Source organism: Sturnira hondurensis, unplaced genomic scaffold (assembly GCF_014824575.4).
Source record: "Sturnira hondurensis isolate 20B ecotype Veracruz unplaced genomic scaffold, ASM1482457v3 Scaffold0006655, whole genome shotgun sequence".
Taxonomy (NCBI): domain Eukaryota; kingdom Metazoa; phylum Chordata; class Mammalia; order Chiroptera; family Phyllostomidae; genus Sturnira; species Sturnira hondurensis.
This window is the reverse complement of record NW_028079286.1, coordinates 2,548,303-2,569,671: the sequence shown is the minus strand read 5'-3', so window position 1 is coordinate 2,569,671 and position 21,369 is coordinate 2,548,303. Positions and strand designations below refer to the sequence as shown.

At 39.3% G+C, this 21,369-nt stretch overlaps 1 protein-coding gene across 2 annotated transcripts in view; it reads left to right on the top strand.

Moving 5' to 3' along the window:
• NUBPL (NUBP iron-sulfur cluster assembly factor, mitochondrial) overlaps positions 1-21,369 on the top strand; it is a 253,234-nt gene that overhangs the window by 211,857 nt on the left and 20,008 nt on the right. For both annotated transcript variants that reach the window (XM_037050263.1, XM_037050264.1), the window contains one exon: positions 8,119-8,204. In XM_037050263.1, the coding sequence (XP_036906158.1) occupies positions 8,119-8,204 (86 nt within the window). The remainder of the gene's footprint in view (positions 1-8,118; positions 8,205-21,369) is intronic.

Below are 21,369 nucleotides of genomic sequence, written 5' to 3'. Positions count from 1 at the left end.
AGAGAATTTGGAGGAAACAGTCAAGGGGGTTTCATTTACATGTAAAGAGAATGGCTTTGAGATTGAGGGGCCAAAATTCTTGGAGGAGGTTCATTTCATAGTTCACTTAAACAAGTTTACTGAGGCTGTCAGGTTCAACAGGGATGACTTCAGAAACTATAGTTAAGAAGGAATGCTAAGTCAAATAACCAGAAAGCTAGCTGAGACCTTGGAGACAGTGTATGCCTTGCATTGGTTTTATAGCTAAGGAAACTGAGACCTAGAGAGGTTCTGAGTATTTGTCCAAGGTTAGTCACACAGCCAGATGGAGATAGAATTGGAATTAGATTCCTTCTAAATGCTTGGATTTGAAAAAACACTAAGATAGATTGGTAACAGAATGTAGAAGGTGGTGAATTGTGGAAATATATTGGGTGTGTAGAGTAGACTTGAGTATAATTTTTGTTGGAAGTGATTTCCATCCATCTTTAAAAGAGTGGAAAGAACTTTGAAGGCAGAGCAAATCCAAACACAAGGATGCAGTGATCCACGGGGAGTTTGAAAAGCAGGGTGAGCTGCCTGATGGCAAATGTGAAAATGACCTTCTCAGCAACTCGTAAGATGTTTTATTCTTAACAGTACTAAAGATAATAATGGTGTTATTATTAACAACTACTACCATTTATGGAATGTTTACCGGTTCCAGGCATCACGTCAAGCATCTCATGTTCCTTAGGTCACTTAATTACATCACAGGGTGACGTATTACTGTGCCATTTTGTAGATAAAGAAACTGAATCTCAGTTTCTTGCCCTAGTCACATAAGTAGTTTGCTATAGAATAAAAATATGAATTCTGATTATGTTTGAATTTCAAGGCTAGTGTTTCTCTAAATTGAGTAATGATAGACCTTCCTTCTAAAGGAAAAATGATCTGCTCCATATTGACCGATTTTTATTCTAAGACTATTTATATAGGTGTACACACATAAATTCCTTAAGCTTTTAGCTGTTATACAATTTTAAAAAATTCAAAAGTTACAAATAAAACTTACAAAATCAATCAAATTCAAATTTATAATATTAGTGTAATGTGAAAGACGATGTTTTTACTGAAAGGAAAATACTGATTGCAAGATGAATTTGTGGCCATTGCGCAGTTTGTCTGAGTTTGACATGCTGTATTGCCACCTGCTTTGTGGTAACTTGGTTCTGCTGCCACTTTCCTCTACTCTGACCTCTTTAAAACATACCCTCAGACAGAAAACTTCCTCATTTGACTTTCACTTGGTGCACTCGGTTTTTATTTTAATGCACAGCTACCTGTTGCATTAGCTGTGGCGAAGTACTGCTGCCACTTGGAGATGTTCTGATGGTCTGGGGCTCTGAATTGTCGTGGCAGTGTGGATTGAGTTAATAAAGTGATGGTTACCCAAGTGAGCTACCCAGAATATGTTCCTGCTAATTATTTTTTAGGTTACTATCTTGAAGAAACCACTGACTTTAAGAAATTCAGATTCTGCAAATCATAGCCAGGCTTCTGGGTGTTTCTGCTTAAAGAAAAAAATTGCACTTTCTCTCCAAACACTATATCATAGAACCATCTGATTTCTGCAGGGTAATATTGGAGACCCAGGAGGGCCTCCATCGTCACCTACTTTCAGTGCTAGCCTAGTTCAGGCCACCACTATATTGCATCTGAAATTTTGCTCAGCATGTAGTTTTGCCCCCACCAAGCTACTCTCCACAGCGTGTTTCACACTGGTGAGTTTTCTATAGTAACAAATTTAGTACTGAGCAGAATCTTCTCTTTCAGGACACTTTTTCTATTGTGCCTCTTTATCTCCTGCTTCCTCACCCTATTCATTTTCACCTTCCTTCTTCTCTTCTCTAGCTTGAATTAGTTACTTTCTTCTTTTATTTTTCCCTTTTTAAAATTTAAACTTTATTGTATTTCCATTACCATTTAGTCCTCTCATACATGCATGCCCCCATAATAACCACAGTGTTATCCATGCCCATGAATCCTTTTTCCTCAATCCCTCCCCTCACTCATCTGCCCCACCCACACTAGCTGTCATCTGCTCTCCATCTATGAGCAGTCCCCATTTTCCTTGTTAGTTCAGTTTGTTCATTAGATTCCACATGTGAGTGAAATCATCTGGTATTTGTCTTTCTCTGACTGTCTTATTTTACTTGGCATAATGTTCTCCAGGTCCACCCATACTATTGCAAAGGGTAAATTTTACTCCTTTTTCTATGGCCAAGCAATATTCTGTTGTGAAAATGTCCCATAGTTGTTTTATCCACTCATCTACTGATGGCCACTTGGGCTGCTTCCATATCTTTGCAATTGTAAATAACACTACAATGAACATAGGAGTGCTTATGTTCTTTCAATTTAGCGTTTTGGGTTCCTTCAGATATATTCCCAGAAATGGGATAGCTGGGTCTAAAGGCAGATCCATTTTTTAATTTTTTGAGGTATCTCCATACTGCTTTCCACAGTGGCTGCACCAGTCTACATTCCCCCAAACATTGCAACAGTGTTCCCTTTTCTCCAAACTCATGCCAGCACTTGTTTGTTTTATTGATGATAGCCATTCTGACAGGTGTGAGATGACATCTCATTGTTGTTTTAATTGGCATTTCTCTGATGATTAATGATATAGACTATCTTTTTATATGTCTATTGGCCATCTATATGCCCTCTTTGAAGAAGTGTCTATTCAGGTCCTTTGCTCATTTTTTAATTGGTTTGTTTAGTTTTTTTGTAAATTCTTTATAAATTTTGGATATTAACCCCTTATCAGATGTATTGGTGAACATGTTCTCCCATACCTTGGATTTTTAAAATTTGGTTGATGATTCCCTTTGCTGTGCAAAAGCTTTTTAGTTTGATGTAGTGTCATTTGTTTATTTTTTCTTTTGTTTCCCTTGCCTGGGGAGATATATCTGATAAAAAATTGCTGTGAGCAATGTCCAAGATTATGTTCCTTTGTTTTCTTCGAGAGTTTTTATGGTTTTGGGTCTCACATTTAAGTCTTTGATCCATTTTGAATTTATTCTTGTGTGTGGTATAAGAAGGTGGTCTAGTTTCACTCATCTGCATTTATCTGTCCAATTTTCTCAACACCATTTATTGAATAAACTTAGCCTGCTGTATGTGCTTGCTTCCTCTGTCAAATACTAATTGACTATAAAGGGATAGGTTTATTTCTGGTCTGTCTATTCTGTTTGACTTATGTGTCTGTTTTTATGCCAGTAACATGCTGTTTTGATTACTATAGCATTATTGTATAGTTTCACATTAGGTAGTGTGATTCTTCCAATTTTGTTCTTTTTCAGGATCACTGTAGCTATGCAGGGACTTTTGTGGTTCCATGTAAATTTTTGAAATATTTGTTCTAATTCTTTGCAGTATGTCATTGGAATCTTGGTAGGAATTGCATAGAATCTATAGATTGCTTTGGGTAGCATGGACATTTTAATGATGTTAATTCTTCCTATCCATGAACACGGTATGTGCTTCCACTTATTTGTATTTTCTTTAATGTCTTTTCAGTGTCTCATAATTTTCTGAATACAGGTCTTTTACATCTTTGGTTAGATTTTTTCCTAGGTATTTTATTCTTTTTTGTAGCAATTGTGAATGGATTGTTTCCTTAATCTCCCTTTGTGTTGGTTGGTTGTGTGGCCTATAAAAATGCAACTGATTTCTGGATGTTAATTTTGTATCCTGCTACTTTGCTGAATTCATTTATCAGTTCTAGTAGTTTCTTGCTATAGTCTTTGGCGTGTTCAATGTACAGTACCATGTCATCTGCAGATAATGACAGTTTTACGTCTTCCTTTCCATTGTGGATGCGCTTTATTTCTTCTTCTTGTCTGGCTGCTGTAGCAAGAACTTCCACTGCTATGTTGAATAAGAGAGGTGAAAGCAGACATCTCTGTCTTCTTCCTGATCACAAGGGGAAGGCTTGTAGTTGTTGTCCATGTAGTATGATGCTGGCAGCGGGTTTGTCAAAAATGGCCTCTTTTGTGTTTAGGTATGTTCCCTCTAATGCCACTTTACTGACAGTTTTTGTATGAAAATGGGTACTGGACTTTATCAAATGCTTTTTCTGTATCTATTGATATGAATATATGGTTTTTATCCTTCATTTTCTTCATATGGTGAATCACATTTATTGATTTGCAAATATTGTACCAACCTTGCATTCCTGGAATGAATCCCACTTGATCATGGTGTATGATCTTTTTGATGCATTGCTGTATTCAGTTTGTGAATATTTTATTGAGGAATTTAGGGTCTGTGTTCATCAGGGATATTGGCCTATACTTTTCTTCCTTTGTAGTACCTTTATCTGGTTTTGGAATTAGGGTAATACTGGCCTCATAAAGTGAGTTTGGGAGCCTTTCCTTCACTTGAATTGTATGAACTAATTTGAGAAGGAGAGTTGTTAGTTTTTCTAGGAATGTTTGGTAAAATTCACCTAGAAGCCATCTGTACCAGGGCTTTTGTTTATTGGACTTTTTTGATTACTGCTTCAATTTCACTAGGCATAATCTTCACCAGGTATAATCTGTCTCTTCAAATTCCATGTTTCTTCCTGATATACTTTTAGAAGATTATATGTGTCTAGGAATTTATCCATTTTGTCCAGGTTGTCCAGTTTGTTAGCATATCATTGTTCATAATATTTTCTTACAATCCTTTGTATTTCATTGGTATCAGTTGTTATTTCTCCTCTTTCACTTCTGATTTTGTTTATCTAGGTATCCTCTCTTTCTCTCTTTCTTGATGAGTCTAATTAAGGGTTTCTCAATCTTGTTTATCTATTTAAAGAACCAGCTCTTGGATTTGTTGCTGTTTTGTGTCATTTTTTTAGACTCTATTTCATTTATTTCTGCTCTGATCTTAACTATTTCCTTGCTTCTACTCACTTTGTGCTTTATGTGTTGTTCTTTTTCAAGTTCCTTTGAGTGTGAAGTTAGATTGTTTATTTGAGCTTTTTCTTGTGTGTGTGTGTTTAAATAAGCCTCAACGCTATATAGATTTCCCTCTTAGCATTTCTTTCCCAGTGTCCCACAGGTTTAGGATTGTCTTGTCCTCATTTTCATTTGTTTCAAGGCATTTTTGATTTATTCCTTGATCTTGTTGTTGACCCATTCATTTTTCAATAACATGTTATTCAGCTTCCGTGTTTTTCAGTGTTCCTCTTGTGATTGATTTCTAGTTTCATAGCATTGTGGTCAGTGAAGATTCTTGATATGATTTCAGTCTTCCTAAATTTGTTATGACTTGTTGTCTGTCCAAACATGTGGTCTATCCTAGAAAACATTCCATGTTCACTTGAAAAGTATGTATATTCTGCTTTGGGGTGAAATGCTCTAAAGATATCACTTACATCCATTTGACTTACTGTGTTGTTTAAGACCATTGTCTCCTTGTTGATTTTCTGTCTATAAGATTGATCCATTGAAGTTAAAGGGCTGTGAAAATCCCCTTTTATGACTGTATTTTTGTTGCTCTCTCCCTTTATGTCATCAAGATTTGCTTTATGTATTAGGTGCTCCTATGTTGAATGCATAAATGTTTACTAGTGTTGCTCATAAATGTTTACTCTTGTTGCATTGTACCCTTTATCATTATGTAGCATCCTTTGTCTCTTATTATAGCCTTGGTTTTAAAGTCTAAGTGTTTTTTTCAGATTTAAGTACTGCTAGTCCAGCTTTATTTTTCTTTCCATTTACATGAAATATCCTTTTCCATCTCTTTGCTTTTACTCTGTGTGTATCTTTCAATCTAAAGTGAATCTCTTGGAGGCAGCATATATATGGGCCTTTTTTCTCATCCATTCAGCTACTCTCTGTCTTTGGGTTGGAGCATGTAAGCATTTACATTTAAAGTGAATATTGATAGAGATGTATTGAATGCCATTTTATTGATAGACTTTTCTCTTTTTTTTCTTTCTCTTTTTCTTTATCTTCTTAAAGCAATCCCTTTGACTTTTGTTGCACTACAAGTTTTGTGTTAACAAACTCCTTTAGCTTTTTCATGTCTGGGAAACTCTTTTCTCCTTCCATTTCAGATGATAGCCTTTCTGGGTAAAGTAGCCTTGGTTGTAGGTCCTTGCTTCTCATCACCTTGAATATTTCATGCCACTTCCTTCTGGCCTAAAATGATTCTTTTGAGTAATCAGATTCCAATTTAATTGGTGCTCCCTTGTAAATGACTCTCTCCTTTTCTCTTGCAGATTTTAGGATTCTCTCCTTGTCTTTAAACCTTGTCATTTTAATTATGTTGTATCTCAGTGTAGGCCTCTTTGGGTCCAACTCGTTTGGGACTCTCTGAGCCTCCTGGACTTGTGTGTCTCTTTCCATCACCAGATTAGGGAAGTTTTTGGTCATTGTTTTTTCAACAGGTCCTCGATCCCTTGCTCACTCTCTTCTCCTTCTGGTATTCCCATGATGCAGATGTTGTTATGTTTCATGTTGTCTGAAATGCTTCTTAAGCTCTCCTCAGTTTTTTAAATTCCTTTTTCTTTTTGCTGCTCCGCCTGGATGTTTTATTCTACCTTGTTTTCCAAATCAGTGATTTGGTCCTCTGCTTCTTCTAACCTACTGTTTACTCTTTCCAGTGTATTATTTATTTCAGATATTGCGATCTTAATTTCTGACTCATTCTTTTTTTATGATTTCCATGTCTTTTTTATGCTGTTGAGTATCCTTATAATCATTACTCTAAACTCCATCTGATAAATTGCTTGCCTCCATTTTGTCTAGTTTTTCTTCTGGAGAATTCTCTTGTTCGTTTGGGGCCTGTTTCTTTGCCTTCTCATTTTGGCTGCTTCTTTGCATTTTTCACCTTAGTTGTTAACCTAATCAGCTATTGAAATTGATCAGTTGCTAAACTAATCAAGCTGTGATCAGCAGCCTGGCTTGAGCAACACACAGTGGGGCATAGTAGTTCTGTGGGAGGGGCTATTGCTTCCCCTCCAGCTGTTGCCATTTGAGAGGAATGGTCTGCCTGAGAGAGGTGGCTCCTGTAGTTATTGGGATTGACTCAGCACAGGGATCCTTGGCTGTTCCTTCAGTTCTCTCCCCAGAGCCACATACCCCAGACTCTCCTCGAGCATCTCTAGTCTACTCTGCCCTCCCTCTGATGGAGCCCAGGGTAAGTACCTGCAAAGGAAACTTTGTGCATTGGCCCTTTAATAGGTTTTCTGCATCTCCAGCCATCTTTCCCTGGCAGATAGAAACCGTGATACTTTCCACAGCTGGATGTTATCTGGGTTCCTTTGCAGCCCTGGTAATGTCAGCTGGGGAGCCCAGATTAGACCCTTTACTTCTCAAGGGGAAGCCTCTGGCCACTGAAATATCCCTCCAGGACTTTAGCTGCTTCCTGTGGGAGCCTGGCTATCTGTCTCATGCCAGTGACACTGCCTACCAGTCTCATCGAGATGAAGTGTTTTCTTCTGTCTGTCCTTGGTTATGAGGCTTCTCTCCAGCTAGTGTTCAGTTGGTCATTCAGTACAATTCTTTACAATTTAGTTGTAATTCCAGTGACTTCTCTACAATTTAGTTGTAATTCCAGATTGGTCCTGGGAGGAGGTTAGTGTAGCTGCCACTTACTCCTCTGCCATTTTTTTAAAGTTTATTTGATTATTTATCAAGTACAGTTTTCTATTACTTTGGATTGCAGTTATTTTTCTTTATTCCTCCTTTAGAACTCCATAACACCTTAGGCTACCTCTGTTGTAATGCTTAGCATATTGTGTTATAATGCTTAATTTTTTTGTCTTCCTAAGTAGACTACTCGCTTCTTGGAAATAAGCCAGGATGTATATCTTCCAAACAGCATGTCTGAATGGGGTGGAGGCTCTGATGATATATCTGTGATCTTGAATCACTGGTTAGTCAGTTGTAATATTAGAAGTGAGGAGTCAAATATAGACAAGAGAAAGATAGATATTTCCTCAACTTCCCCATACATATATGCAAAATTTATACAAATTACATAAAGTTACTGTAGTAGACTTTTTTTGTATGTAAGCAATATAATTTTGGAAGTAATTTCTCCATAAATAATTAAATGATAACACAATTTCGTTTTCTTTTGTTTTCTTTTTGTTAGGTGCTGTGATTGTCTCCACACCTCAGGACATTGCACTGATGGATGCACGCAAGGGTGCTGAGATGTTTCGAAAAGTCCATGTGCCTGTAAGCATTTATGCCTCACTGTTGCAAAAATATAAAACACTTCTAACTGGAGAAGGAAGTCACTGAAAAATACAATCCAAGTTTTAATTTAGTTCTGTGCAGAAGTCTATATGAAAACCCTACTTCATCTTATGGTTACTTTAAAAACATACATTTAGGGGCAAACACATATACACATTATATTAGTCAAGAAGAATTCTAGCCCTGGCTGGGTAGCTCAGATGGCTAGAGCATCGCTCAGATGTGCCAAGGTTGTGGGTTCAATCTCCCATCAGGCCACATACAAGAAGCAACTAATGGCTGCATAAATAAGTGGAACAACAAAGTGATGTCTCTCCCTCTCTTTCTGTGTTTCTCTCCACCCCCCATTCTTCTCTCTCTCTTTCTCTCAAACCAATAAATGAAAATGTTTAAAAAGAAATGTTTTAAAATATCCTTCCAGTATGAGTTTTCTGAATAAGTGCTGCCTCTCTCAAATACTTGCATTCTCATTGACCACCCCCTCCAAAAACTAAATAAACAACAATGGTATTCTAGGAAATTATTTAGGTGGATATACTTGAATAGATAACCAGTGGGAACACAGATAGAAAGATGTCTGCTTTCCTTCTGTCTCCTACAGTTTAACTCACTTATAGCTCACCATCTTGTAAAAGGTATTTTCTATACAACATGGCAAAGGAGAACAAGTTAAAAATAATGATAGAATGAAAATAAGGCACAGGACAATTAAATCAAGTGGAGTCAGAAGTGAAATCTATAAACAAATCACATGTCATTAAGGGACTTAAATACATGCTAGAAGGAGGGCATTAATTTTTAGCAGCCACAGGGAAAGAAAGATGAGAGTATTATAAAACTGTCCATTTCCATGAGGTTAAAGAAGAGGTTGATGCTCAAGAGAAGCAGAGCTGAGACTAGAGAGGTAGACCCCTCCCCTGGATTCCCAGAAAAAAGAAATCCTGTAGCTGTGAACACAATCTCATCGCCTTCTTCACCATAAATAGAGATTCTTCCTCCTAGTGTGCCTCAGCAAAAGCAGGTGGGCTGTGCAAGTGGACAGTGTATAAAAGCATTTCAAAACAAAGCCAACGTGATGCTTTCATCTATGTGGCTCTCTCCTGGCCTTACTTAATTCAGAGACAGATTTTAGGGTTTATAGAGCCCAGCCTTTTAGACTTCAGTCCACGGATTAACTTCAGGGGTTTCATAATTTTCTCTCCTCTCCCTCCCTGCCCACCCAACTGTATGTTCACTTTGTCTTTGTTTTATTAAATTATTCAGTGATGTGGCATAAGATCCAGGGATGTGGTAGAATGAATAGACTCTCAGGGAAGCTTTCATAAGTGTGTTTCTCTCAGGAGAGCTTCTGAGAAGTATCAGATAGTACAGTAGTGGAGTTGAGATGATCCTCTTTGACAGTTGCCTCTCCTCACTTGCCAATTAGTACAGAGCTGTCTGCACTTACAAGCCATGGGTGGAGCTCTAGATTGGGTCAACATGCTCTTAGAAAAATTGAGGAGCCTGATAAGGATGATGTCTGTCTGCTTACCTTTTAGGTGATCTGAAGGTGTTCTCACTAGCAGGGCTAACATTGTGGTCAGAAAGTATTTCAGGCACAGCTTTTACATGTGAATAAATGGATGATAAAACCCCCAAGATGGTGTTCTATATTGTGAGTTGTAGCTTTGAAAAATTATAAAGCAATAGTAACCAAATGTCCACCTACAGCAGAAAACTCTTTGAGTGAAGCATTTAGTTTGAGCAATGTGACTTCCTATTTTGTCCTCCAAGATAAACAGATATAAGTAATGCCCTCCGATAATTAAATAATGTTACTTATGTGGGATTTTAAAATATAAATCAGCAGAAAGTTAGAGAGAGGGTTATCTACCAAAAATTATGAGACCAAATAATCCATAATCCTTTGGGCAGAAATTACATGACAGGGCCAGTGGTCTGTTACTGCCACTTCAAGGTCAGGGTGACAGTCATGCTATCAGCATGTAAGTGAATGCTTAACTGCTCATTCTTTAAGATAAGGGTGGAGGCTTATGTCCGACTCACTCACAAGCATCAGGAAATCTGTGAGGGAAAAGTTTCAAAAGACCAGAAGCAAGAGCTATTTGTTATTTTCCCTGGTAAATTATCAAGAGATTATTTCAACTGGTGCTGTCACTTGAGGCAACTGTGGCTGTGGGGCAGGTCCCACAAGCACTTTGTCGGTCACTAGTCGGGAATCTAAATGACCTTTGTTGCCAAAGTCAGCAAATGTAACTTTCGGTCCTTAAGTTATTTTCACTTATCAGCAGCATCTAATACTTACTGCTCTGTAAATAAAGAGGCAAATAATCTCATAATAGTTCTGACAATCATCTCTAGACTGCAGGACAGAAAGTGAGACAGATAATCCTTATGGAACATAACAGTGGGGAAGAGGGATGGATGGCCACTAAGTCCAGGTTAGGCTGTTGCTAAGTGAGTGCCACTGAAGTTGAGGATGTCAGCAAGGAAATAGCATGAAGAATTACTCCAGCGGAAGGACCTTAGGCTGCATAAGGCTCATAGGACTCATGCAGGATTAGTTCAGAACTGTAAGAGTTGTTTGTGATCAGAAAGTTCATGCTGGAGTTTAAGTTTCAGAGCTGGAGCCATCCTGGATCCTGAGAAGGTCCACATGGTTGGTCACAGATATGTGGGGCTGAAGTGGCGTGGAAAGGAAAGTCATCAGAAATGCATAATCCCTCCAAGTTGTGTGTTTTTTTACATTGTCCTGTACCTTTATTGGGCAGCTCTTTTTTCACCACTGTCTTTTAATTATTTGCTTTATGAATAGCAAAAATTTTTAAAGAATGTAGAATGTCTTAATCATCTCTTAAACCTGCATAACAAAATAGGTGCTCAGTAATCTTTGCAATTGAGACTGAGAACTTTCCTGCTCACACAGAGCTCATTGCCTAGCTCTGTGTTAGGCAGTGGCCTCTGTAAGCAGTTGGACAGCCCTGGAACAGCCGCATCGTATAGGGAATCCCAGCTGTGAAGGGGGGGGGGGTGGACTCGCTAACCTCAGATCCTTCTGGCACTTAGGAGCCTTGGAGTCTAAGTAATGGTAAAGCATTTGAAATTAGAAAGTGTTCCACAAATGCCAAGGAGAAATGTTATGCTTTGTTTATACCACTTTATTCCACTTTTTCCTGGTTGTTAGTTTTGCTCTGTATTTTTTTTCCTTTTGAAGTGCATTAGTTACCATGGAAACAGTGACATCATCAGAATTCATTGGTTTGGACAGAGTTTACTAAAGTCTATAAGAACATTTTGAAGTTAATTTAAATGGTTTCTCAAAACTCAAGGCTCAGATAAGGGAAGGAGAAGAGATGAACTATAAAATTTTCTTTTCTCTGCTTGAATGATATCAACTGTCCCAAATCCTTATTATCTCAGTATTTATAGATTAGACTGTTTTTGAAAAACTAATACAAATGTTCAATCTTACACATTTTTAATTGTGAGTACACTGTATGTTGTGTCATTCTCACCCATTTTTGTTGCCTTCTTTTACTTGGAAGGCCCAGGCACCTCAGTTCGATGAAGCCTTTTCCTATCATTTAAACTTTTAAAGTCAGAGGGATTTCACTGCCCAGCCCTTCCTTGTTAGGTAATCTCCTTCCCAGCTCTTGAAAAGCATATTCAAGTATATTTCCTGTTATTCCACCTGTATATAAAGGACCACTTACTTAATTTTAATTCAATAAATAGTTTTTTATTCTATATATATGTATTTAATGATAGTGCCTTCTCTAAGCTAAGTACTGTGATAATCTCCATTGGTGATTTTTTTTAAATGAGGAGGATGAAGCCTTTTCTTTCAAGTACCTTATCATCCTGTACGCCGACTTCATTGTGGTGCAGAGGCCCTAAATTCTGAGGGACTTGAGAATACTTTCTTCTCTGGGCTGTCAGGGAGCTCTTTCATGGGAAAGCCATGATTTCTTTTTCATGGCCTTGTGATTTTGTACGCGCTGGTCCCTCACCTGGTAAGCCATTGTCAGCTTGGGAACTCATACTCATTTTTCATGTTCCTGCTCAGGCATTACTTCTTCTAGGAAATTTTTTCCAAACTGCCAAAAAGGGTTAATAATTCTTGCTCTGAACTACTTGAGCATATATCTAGTTTGACTCTTATCTCACTCCAGGTTTGCCTGTCAGTCTCCACTGAAGAATGTGAGTTCCTGGGGGGCCAGAAAACATGCCTTAAATATCCTTAAATGCCCCGTTCCTGGCATGTAGCAGGCAAACGGTAAATTCTTACTGTGCTGACATTTGACCTGGGATATGCTGCCATCCACAATCCACCGTTCCCTTAATGCCCAGGCCATGGGCCGCTCTGCCTCGCATTCTCTCCACCATGGCCAACCTGGTTGTCCCCACCTCTTTGTGATTTCCAAACAGTTTCTCTCCGTACTTCCCTCAGCATGCTGTTTCCCCACCTCAGAAATCTTTACCCTCACTTTTTAACTGGTAGCTCCTTTTCATCCTTTGGTGCTTAGATTAAATGTCTTTTTAATCTGGGAGATCTGCCCTGACCCTGTTAGCTAGGCAAGGTCTTACAGTGATCCAGCAACACTCTATTTCCCCACTGTAACCATGTCACACTCGTCAGTGCATTCACATTTATAGTGTCCTCCTTACTGTCAGCTCTGTGACTGCAGGGACCACTCTCCTTCCCCTGTATCTAGAATATATAGCTGCTCCCCAAATATGTACTGGGTGAATGAGTGAGTGCAGTTTTCATAGGCGTATTGGGGGATAAGGGAGGTCAGAATTTAGTCTGAAATGAATCAGCAAACTCCAAGTTGTGTTCAGTCAGTTTGTCTCTAGTTGGAGTAATGTGTTTGGGTGTCTCTCTGTTAGGCCCGTGTTTGGTTGAGACTTAAACACTGGAGTAGGCTAGGAATTTGGATCATCTTCTTCAGATTTTTAGAGGAGTCCATAAAGAGTGTTGGATAGCACATAGAGAAAATTAGAATAGAGCTTTAAATTGATTTAACCTACTGGATATTGGTAGAAAAGACAGGAGCCGGGAGAGTGTGCAAGTAGTAGGGAAGCACTTTCAGTAGTGAGAGTCATTCACACTGCAGGCTGGGTGACCCACTGCGAGTCCTGAGGTCAGCACGGTGAGAGATACAACTAAAGTTTTAAAACAATATCAGGGTAAATTGCTCTTAGGAAGAAAAAGTATTATTTTATAAAGATTTGTTTTCAAATATAAACACATACATGTATATGTTTGTATTGGATCAAAATGTAAAACATTTCTCTTACCATCAGACAGTTTTAATAAATTGGAAAAGCTCTGGTGTAGGTGATAGACAGCAAGAGTCTGATGTAGAAAAATAGCTATGAAAATGGAAAGGAGAGTGAATGTAATTGACATTTCAAAGGAAGGATGGACAGGCTTGACAATTGATTACATAGGACAGGATGGTTAGAAAAAAAGAGCCCAAAATGAAAGGGATTGTGAATTACGCTGCCCCTAATAAATCTTCCAGGTTCTAGGGGCTGTTGTTTTTTCTCTAATCAGGATAACAGTGAGCTAGAAATTAGAGGTTAAATTACCAGTCACAAATCCTTGTCCTTCTTCTGTAAGGGTTGTGATTTAAAACTGTTTGGCAAGGAAGAGAATGGTAGAGAACATGCTTCGATGTTGGCCTTTTTAATACCATTCACAGAATAAGATACACCTGACCATCTCTTCTCACAGAACCAGATTTATTATTTACCCGTATATCTGTATCCTCGTATACACATATTTTTGCCACTTAGAGAGCTGTATTCTTTAAATATATATAACCTCTTCCAATTTTAAATTAAATTATGTTAGAAAATTTTTAATGATTTTGATGCAATAAGGTACTGCTTACAGAAGCATTTTTACATAGTAGTAACAAGGGGTAAGCTAAGGAGCCTGCATGATGGCGTTCAGACCCCAGATCTGTCACTGTGTAGTCGTATGGCCTGGACAAGTGACTCTGACTCAGTGTTCTCGTTCATTGTGGGCAATATTTCCCTCAGAGAGCTGATGTGAGACGTAAAATTCTCACATCATTAGAATGTAAAATTCTGCATTATTTAAAATATGCATTATTTAATGTGGGCTAATTGCTATTGCAAATGGATCTCAAAATATGGAGTGATGCGAATGCAATAGAAGTTTATTTCTTGCTCAGGTAACAGTACCAGAAGAGGAGTGGGTGAGCAGGGTGGTTTCTTCCATAAAATCACTTAGGCCGTTTGGAGCCTCTGCCATCTTAAAATGTGACGTCAAGGCCAACCTTGGAACCCCGTTCATTTGAAACAAGCAGCACAGAATGATAGCACAGCAGCGTGTACGTGGCAGATTTTTATGGACCAGGCCTGGTGGTGATGCACATACTCCTACTCACATGCCACTAAAACTCAGTCACATGACCGCACACCACAATCTTCAAGGAGCCGGAGAAATGAGGACTAGCCATGTGCTGAGGAGGATGAGACCGCGGGTTGTTTTGGTGAACAACTACTGTCTGTGCTGCAGTTGACTGGGCAGCAAATACAGGGTGGGCCAAAAGGGCGTTTACAGCTGCTCGTGTGGAAAATAGCACCATAATTAATAAGTAATATAAGAAGAAACTTTTTGCACATTCACAATTGTAAATCTACTTTTGCTGACCCAATGTATTAAAGCCTAATGCTGTTTACTGAACTGTTTTTTCCCTTATAACAATGCTGACAAATCTATAAGTATTTTAGCCTTGCAAATAGTTATTTGTTTATAAAAGAGAGTTAGAAATTTTGCTTTTCTTGTGGTTTACTTTTCCTGCTGGCTAAAAACAAAAAGGAAAGAAACAGAAAATCATACTGTGGTCTTGAACATGTAGCATTTATGTGTAAGGGTTGATGATTATATTGTCTTCCAAGAAAAATTAGGTAATCTTAGAACCTAAAATAGGTGATTCTTATCAATGTTTTCTTTCCATTTTTTATTTGTGCTACCAAAGACCCTACGAGTTGCTCTTAGTGATGAGGATCAGAATTGTGATTTATTATTTTTCTGGCAGAGTAACCATTTATGGCTGTAGGTTATCTGTTTGGACCAGGAGTTGTACACTCTCGCCCTTGCATGCTTTCATAGCTCATGTGTTCAATATTGGTCTTGGAGCTGTCTCTGCATCTAGTGTCTGTTGTACCCCCAGTCAGAACTTAGTTAATACCTCAAGCCTGCCTGCCTTAAAAAACGATTTAGAAATAGGTAATCTTATGTGAAAATAGAGGCAAATGACACATTTATTCTCTCCTTTTCATCCTAAAGCATAGTTTTCCTTGTAATCATCAAGTAGTCTCACTGAATTCTCTGGGAAGTTGAATACTTCTGATGTATTTAAGGAACCTTTCATTATTGGCTTTAAAGGCCTTGTAAAAATACTGTTTGAATTTTTTCCAGGTATACATATTAACTAGTTTGCACATGACATATTACATGCAGCTTTCTTCTTCACAGTTGATATTTCCATTTCAAAAACTGACTTTTCTTAGTGATAATGTTTGTAAGAGTGGGTGGGTAGTATTCTTCATCTCAGCCATAGTTACATCTCAGAGACTGAAGATGGCTGCTTTAAACTAGAATGTTGTTTTGTATGATTCACATGAATTAAACTGCTCTGACCATCACAACAAGCCTGCAAATTAGGTAACATTGTTTTCCCCATTTTGCAGATGAGGGAACTGTAGTACAGAGATTAAATAATTCACTTCTGATTAAATAATTCATCCATCTGTTTAGTGGGCCTCTGGGCTCCTATCATAAGCCGTCTGCTTTCTAGAGCCCACATTCCTCCTTGCTGTTTGTGGATCATCCTGTGGACATCATGGCATGTCACAGGATGAGGGAATCCAGGGGACGAGTGGTGTCTCCATTAAACTTGATTACCACTGGGGTTCCGATTGTAAAGCCGAACAAGTGAAGACAGGAAACTGGTGGATTAAAAATGGGGAGGAGAAGAGGGGCCAGAGGTTCTGCCGATAGTCAAGGAAGGTATAATGAGGGTGTTAAAGAGAGGGAGAGTCCATGGCTGGGAGAAGGGAGTGAATTCTAAGGCTCACCTGTATCAGTGAGTAGTAAAGATGGTTCACGTTGGGCCTTCCCTTATAACTGTGCTCTTAGTCACTATGTTAAATCCCCGACTGAAATGTATTGACTCATCAATTGTCAGGTCATCTAGTTCCATAAACAAAATTGTCTAGTCCACTTGTCATCTTGTTTGGTGACTTCCACATACAAACCAGTGACTCAGCTAGTTTGAATTTTGACTGTTATTTACTAATTTGGGACCTTGAACAAATAATCTAGCTTTAGTGTTTTATGACCTGCCAATAGGTCATTGTGATAGTTAAGTGAGATAGTTATATGTACAGTACTTAGCATAGACCTAGCACGTGGTACTAGGGTAGCTCTGAATGTTATTGTTATAACGGTAGATTGTAGAGGTCATTATAACCCCTCATTTTAGATTCAAGGCAGATAGAAAGTGGGTTGCACCTCACACACCTAGAGCTAGTTACTTGGTTCCTGAGAGGAGCGTGAACACAGGCCTCCCCGTTAATTGTTCTTCCCATGCCAGACTTCTGAAAGAGAAGACAAGAACCCCATCTCAGTTTTAAAATTATAAAATTTGTATACATGATTCAGGATTATACCAAAAACTGGTTCAAGGCTAATGAAGAACTAAAAAGCACTTCTATTTCAGTTTTTATTATTCCTTCTCCATTTAACAGTGATATTTCAGAGCAATGTTGGTATTTCCAGAGAGTTAATTTATATAAAGTTAATAAGAGAAGTAGCATTCTGAGTCAATGGATTCAAATAACATAAGAATAACATATAGAAGTTTTGTGGTGGCTGATGTTAGGCAGACATGTAGCATTTATTTTCTTTCAGTAAAACTAGCTGAGGTAGAAAGAAAAAAGGATCTTCCTCTTTGATGAGACATTAGAAACTGATAGAGCATGTTTACAGCTGTAAACTTTACATATTATATAAATTAAACTGTTTTCTAATGTTTCTACTACCAAATGATACACAAAATGTATTGACTATAAGCACAAACAGCTTAAAACATATATTCACATGATATAAGACTTTTTATAGGGCAGGGGAAGGGGGTTGTTGTGTGGATATGAATTCTTTAAGAGAAGAATTTTTATCAACAAAATTGTAATGTGGATAGCCTAATGTTCTTTCTTATTATATTAGCTACCCTTGTTTGAAACTCATCAATTATAGAGGACTACTCTTAAATGAAATAGAGCAGTGTTTTCTAATCTTTCTAATGCTCAAAGCTGTCTTTATTTTTTTTTAAGATTTTATTTATTTATTTTTAGAGAGAGGGCAAGAGAGGAAGAGAGAGAGAGAAACATCAATGTGTGGTTGCCTCTCGCATGCCCCCTGCTGGGGACCCGAGAGGCACCCCTGAAACCCAGTCATGTGCCCTAACTGGGAATTGAACCGGCAGCCTTTCAGTTCATAGTCTGGCTTTCAATCCACTGAGCCACACCATCCAGGGCATCAAACCTTGTGGGGGCGACTTTGCCCTCAAGTCCCTCTGTCCACCACAGATGAAAGTAAACACTACCAAGACATGATTTGCTTGGGAGGAGAGGTGGCCAGTTTCTCAGAGGAAAAAGGCCTGGAGAGGTGGCCAGTTTCTCAGGAAAATGGCAAGGAGCCCTATCCTCCAGGGGCTTTTATTGGGTTGTAATACACAGGAATACAGAGTGGCAAGGATCAAACAGTTGGTAACATTTCAAAGAAATCTGAGGGCTTAGTCTGAGTCAGAGTCTGTCAGGAAGGGGGTTTGCAGAAACTTTAGGTTCCTGCTTGGACCCTTAATGTATGAATGAAAGCACTCTTAGCAGAGCAGATTTCACAGGATTTTTTAGGAATTCTTTCTTATGTCAAATTTCCCCCCAAGATCTGCTCTAGCAAGACAAGAAGCTACACTACCTCCCCATCAGGTTTTCAGGCTTAAGGGGATTAGAGCCAGGAAGATCTTCTCCCAGAGGACATGGGGACTCGGGCTATGTCACATAGCCAGGGAGCAAGGGTCTATTGCTCACTCTTTGTTGCCGCACCGCCACCCGCTCCCCTGCCCCGAGTCCTTCCATGAAGGCCTCCCAAGTGATTGAGTCTGGCTTAGGTTGCCCCTAGCTGTGAGGAGTCTTACACGTCTCTGACTTCCAACCATGCTTTGGGGGCAGGGAGAGGAAACTGAGGCAGCATTTGCTACCAGAGTCAAGCCTTTGTGGCTCTCATTCCAGAGGTCACTCGCTCATCCTTAGCCATGGGAGGCAGTTACAATTCCTGAAACCAGGCAGAGCGGTCCCCAACAAAACCTCTCTTTTAAACGTTCTCTTAACTAACCCCATATTTTGAAAAAGTTTTCTGCCAAATAGTCTGCATACCTTATTAATAAGTAGTTTTTTCCTCTTTATAAATTGTGTGTGTTTGTATGCATGATTGACGGTTGTGTGACCTTATGAACAGAAGATAATACATATGTGTTAAAAATGAGAGGAATTCTTAAAATTCAATTTAAAAAAACACAATCAGTAGAAAACAGACAAGAGACCTAAATAGGCACTTTACAGAGGACAATATACAAATGTCCAAAAAAACATGTAAAAATATGCTTAATTTTGAAAATTATTATGTCAGTGCAAATTGAAACCACAGGGAAAGGAGAGCTGAGCACAGAGTGAGGAAGAGTGAAGACAAAGGGGAGTGCTCCTGCGCCTCTGCGTCCTCCTTTCACTGCCTCTGACCAGAGGAAACGGTCGCAGTGGAATGCCCAGGGCCTCACTTCCGCCTCCCAGATCTCACTCACACCACTTTACTTTTGGCGGACTTTAGCCAGGAGCCACGTCATTCCCCGTGTCAATAGACTGATGATTGAACCGTCCAGCACATAATGTTTGACAGCACACTCACCGTATTTGCTAAAATGAGAGGTGACTGGTGACATCAAATGTTGGTGAAGCTGTGGCACAACCGGAATGCTCATTCATCGCTCGCAGGAGTGTCAGTTGGTAGAACTTTATTGGAAAACATGGACATTTTGTACTGAAGTTAAAAATGTGTAACTTAATATCCAGCTAAAAAATACATGTATAAAAGCATTCATGGAAGGGGGATGGGAGCATAAGGGGACTGAATGATAATGGGAAAAATATAATTTAGATAAAAATAATTAAAATTAAAAATGGAAAAATATAACAAAGAAAAATAATAATTAAAAACAAAAACATTCATAGAAGCAGTATTTATTTATTTTTTTAAATATATTTTATTGATTATACCATTACAGTTGTTCTATTCCCCCCCTTCATTCCCCTCCACCCACACACTCCCTCCCCCATCATTCTTCCCACCTTAGTTTATAACCACGTGTCTCAAGTTCTTTAGACTCTATATTTCCCCCACTATTCTTGCCCTCCCCCCAATCTACTTTCTACCTACTGTCTATGCTATTTTCTGTATCTTCTCCCCCCTTCTCCTCCTCCCACTCCCCTGTTGCTAACCCTCCATGTGTTCTTCATTTCTCTGGTTCCACTCCTGATCTAGCTGTCCTCTTGGTTTGCTTTCATTTTAGGTGTGGTTGTTAATAACTGTAAGTTTGCTGTCCTTTCACTGTTAATATTTTTCATCTTCTTTTTCTGATATAAGTCCCTTTAGCATTTCATATAATAAGGGCTTGGTGATGATGAACTCCTTGAACTTGACCTTATCTGTTCTCACTTTATCTGTCCTTCCATTCTAAATGAAAGTTTTGCTGGATAAAGCAATCTTGGCTGTAGGTCTTTGGATTTCATGATTTGGAATACTTCTTTCCAGCCCCTTCTTGCCTGTAAGGTCTCTTTTGAGAAATCCGCTGACAGTCTGATGGGTACTCCTTTGTAGGTGACTGTCCCCTTATCCCTTGCTGCTTCTAGGATTCTCTCCTTCATTTTAGTCTTGGCTAATGTAATTATGATGTGCCTTGGTGTGTTCCTTCTTGGGTCCAACTTCTTTGGCACTCTCTGAGCTTCCTGGATTTCCTGGAAGTCTATTTCCTTTGCCAGACTGGGGAAGTTCTCCTTTATTATTTGTTCAAATAAGTTTTCCACTCGTGGCTGTTTCTTTCCCCCTTCTGGTACCCCTATAATCCGGATGTTGGAACGTTTAAAGATGTCCTGGAGGTTCCTAAGCCTCTCCTCATTTTTTTGAATTCTCATTTCTTCATTCCTTTCTGGTGGGATGTTTTGTTCTTCCTTCTGGTCCATTCCATTGATTTGAGTCCCAGTTTCCTTTCCATCACTATTGGTTTCCTGTGCATCTCCCTTCATTTCAATTAGTTTAGCCTTCATATGTTCCTCTAATTTGTGACTATAATCAACCAGTTCTGTGAGCATCCTGATAAACAGTGTCTTGAACTGTGCTTCTGAGAGGCCGGCAATGTCTTGGTTGCTTAGAGTTATCGGCTCTGGGACTTTGAGTTCTTCTTGTGCCATCTTTTGGGCTGTTTGTGCCTGTTACAAAGCAGGATCGGAGCCCTAGGTGTTCACCAGAGCAGGGCAACTCAGTTGCTCGGTTGTGACGTTGTATGTGGGGATGGGGTCAAAGAGGAACAATGGCGTGCTATCTGCCGCCTCCCGCCGCGGCCCCCACAGGTGGCCGGTGCTGCAGCTGCCACCGTCACCTGGGCCCGCACGTTTCGTCCCACTGCACGAGAGTGTGCCACCGCAGTAAGCCCTCGCCCCCTGGGGCCTGTGTGGTCTGTCTCACTGTGCGAGAATGTGTGACCACGGTCATTCTGCCCCACACCCTGACTGGGTCCGGGCTACTTGCGTGCCTAGGTCTGGGGATCTTTCCTGCCCAACCCTGCTCTGCTGCTGGCTCCGCCCCTCTTACCGTCCTGGATGAATGATTAGTTGTTGTCAGACATCCATATAATTCAATTTTCTCTTCTTTGGCTGTGTCTTTGTTCTCCAAACCTTTGTTGTAGTCAAACTCGGTTGTGGGAGAAGGCTCAGTGTTTCCACCTATGCCTCCATCTTGGTGGAAGTCCTTAGAAGCAGTATTTATAATAGCCAA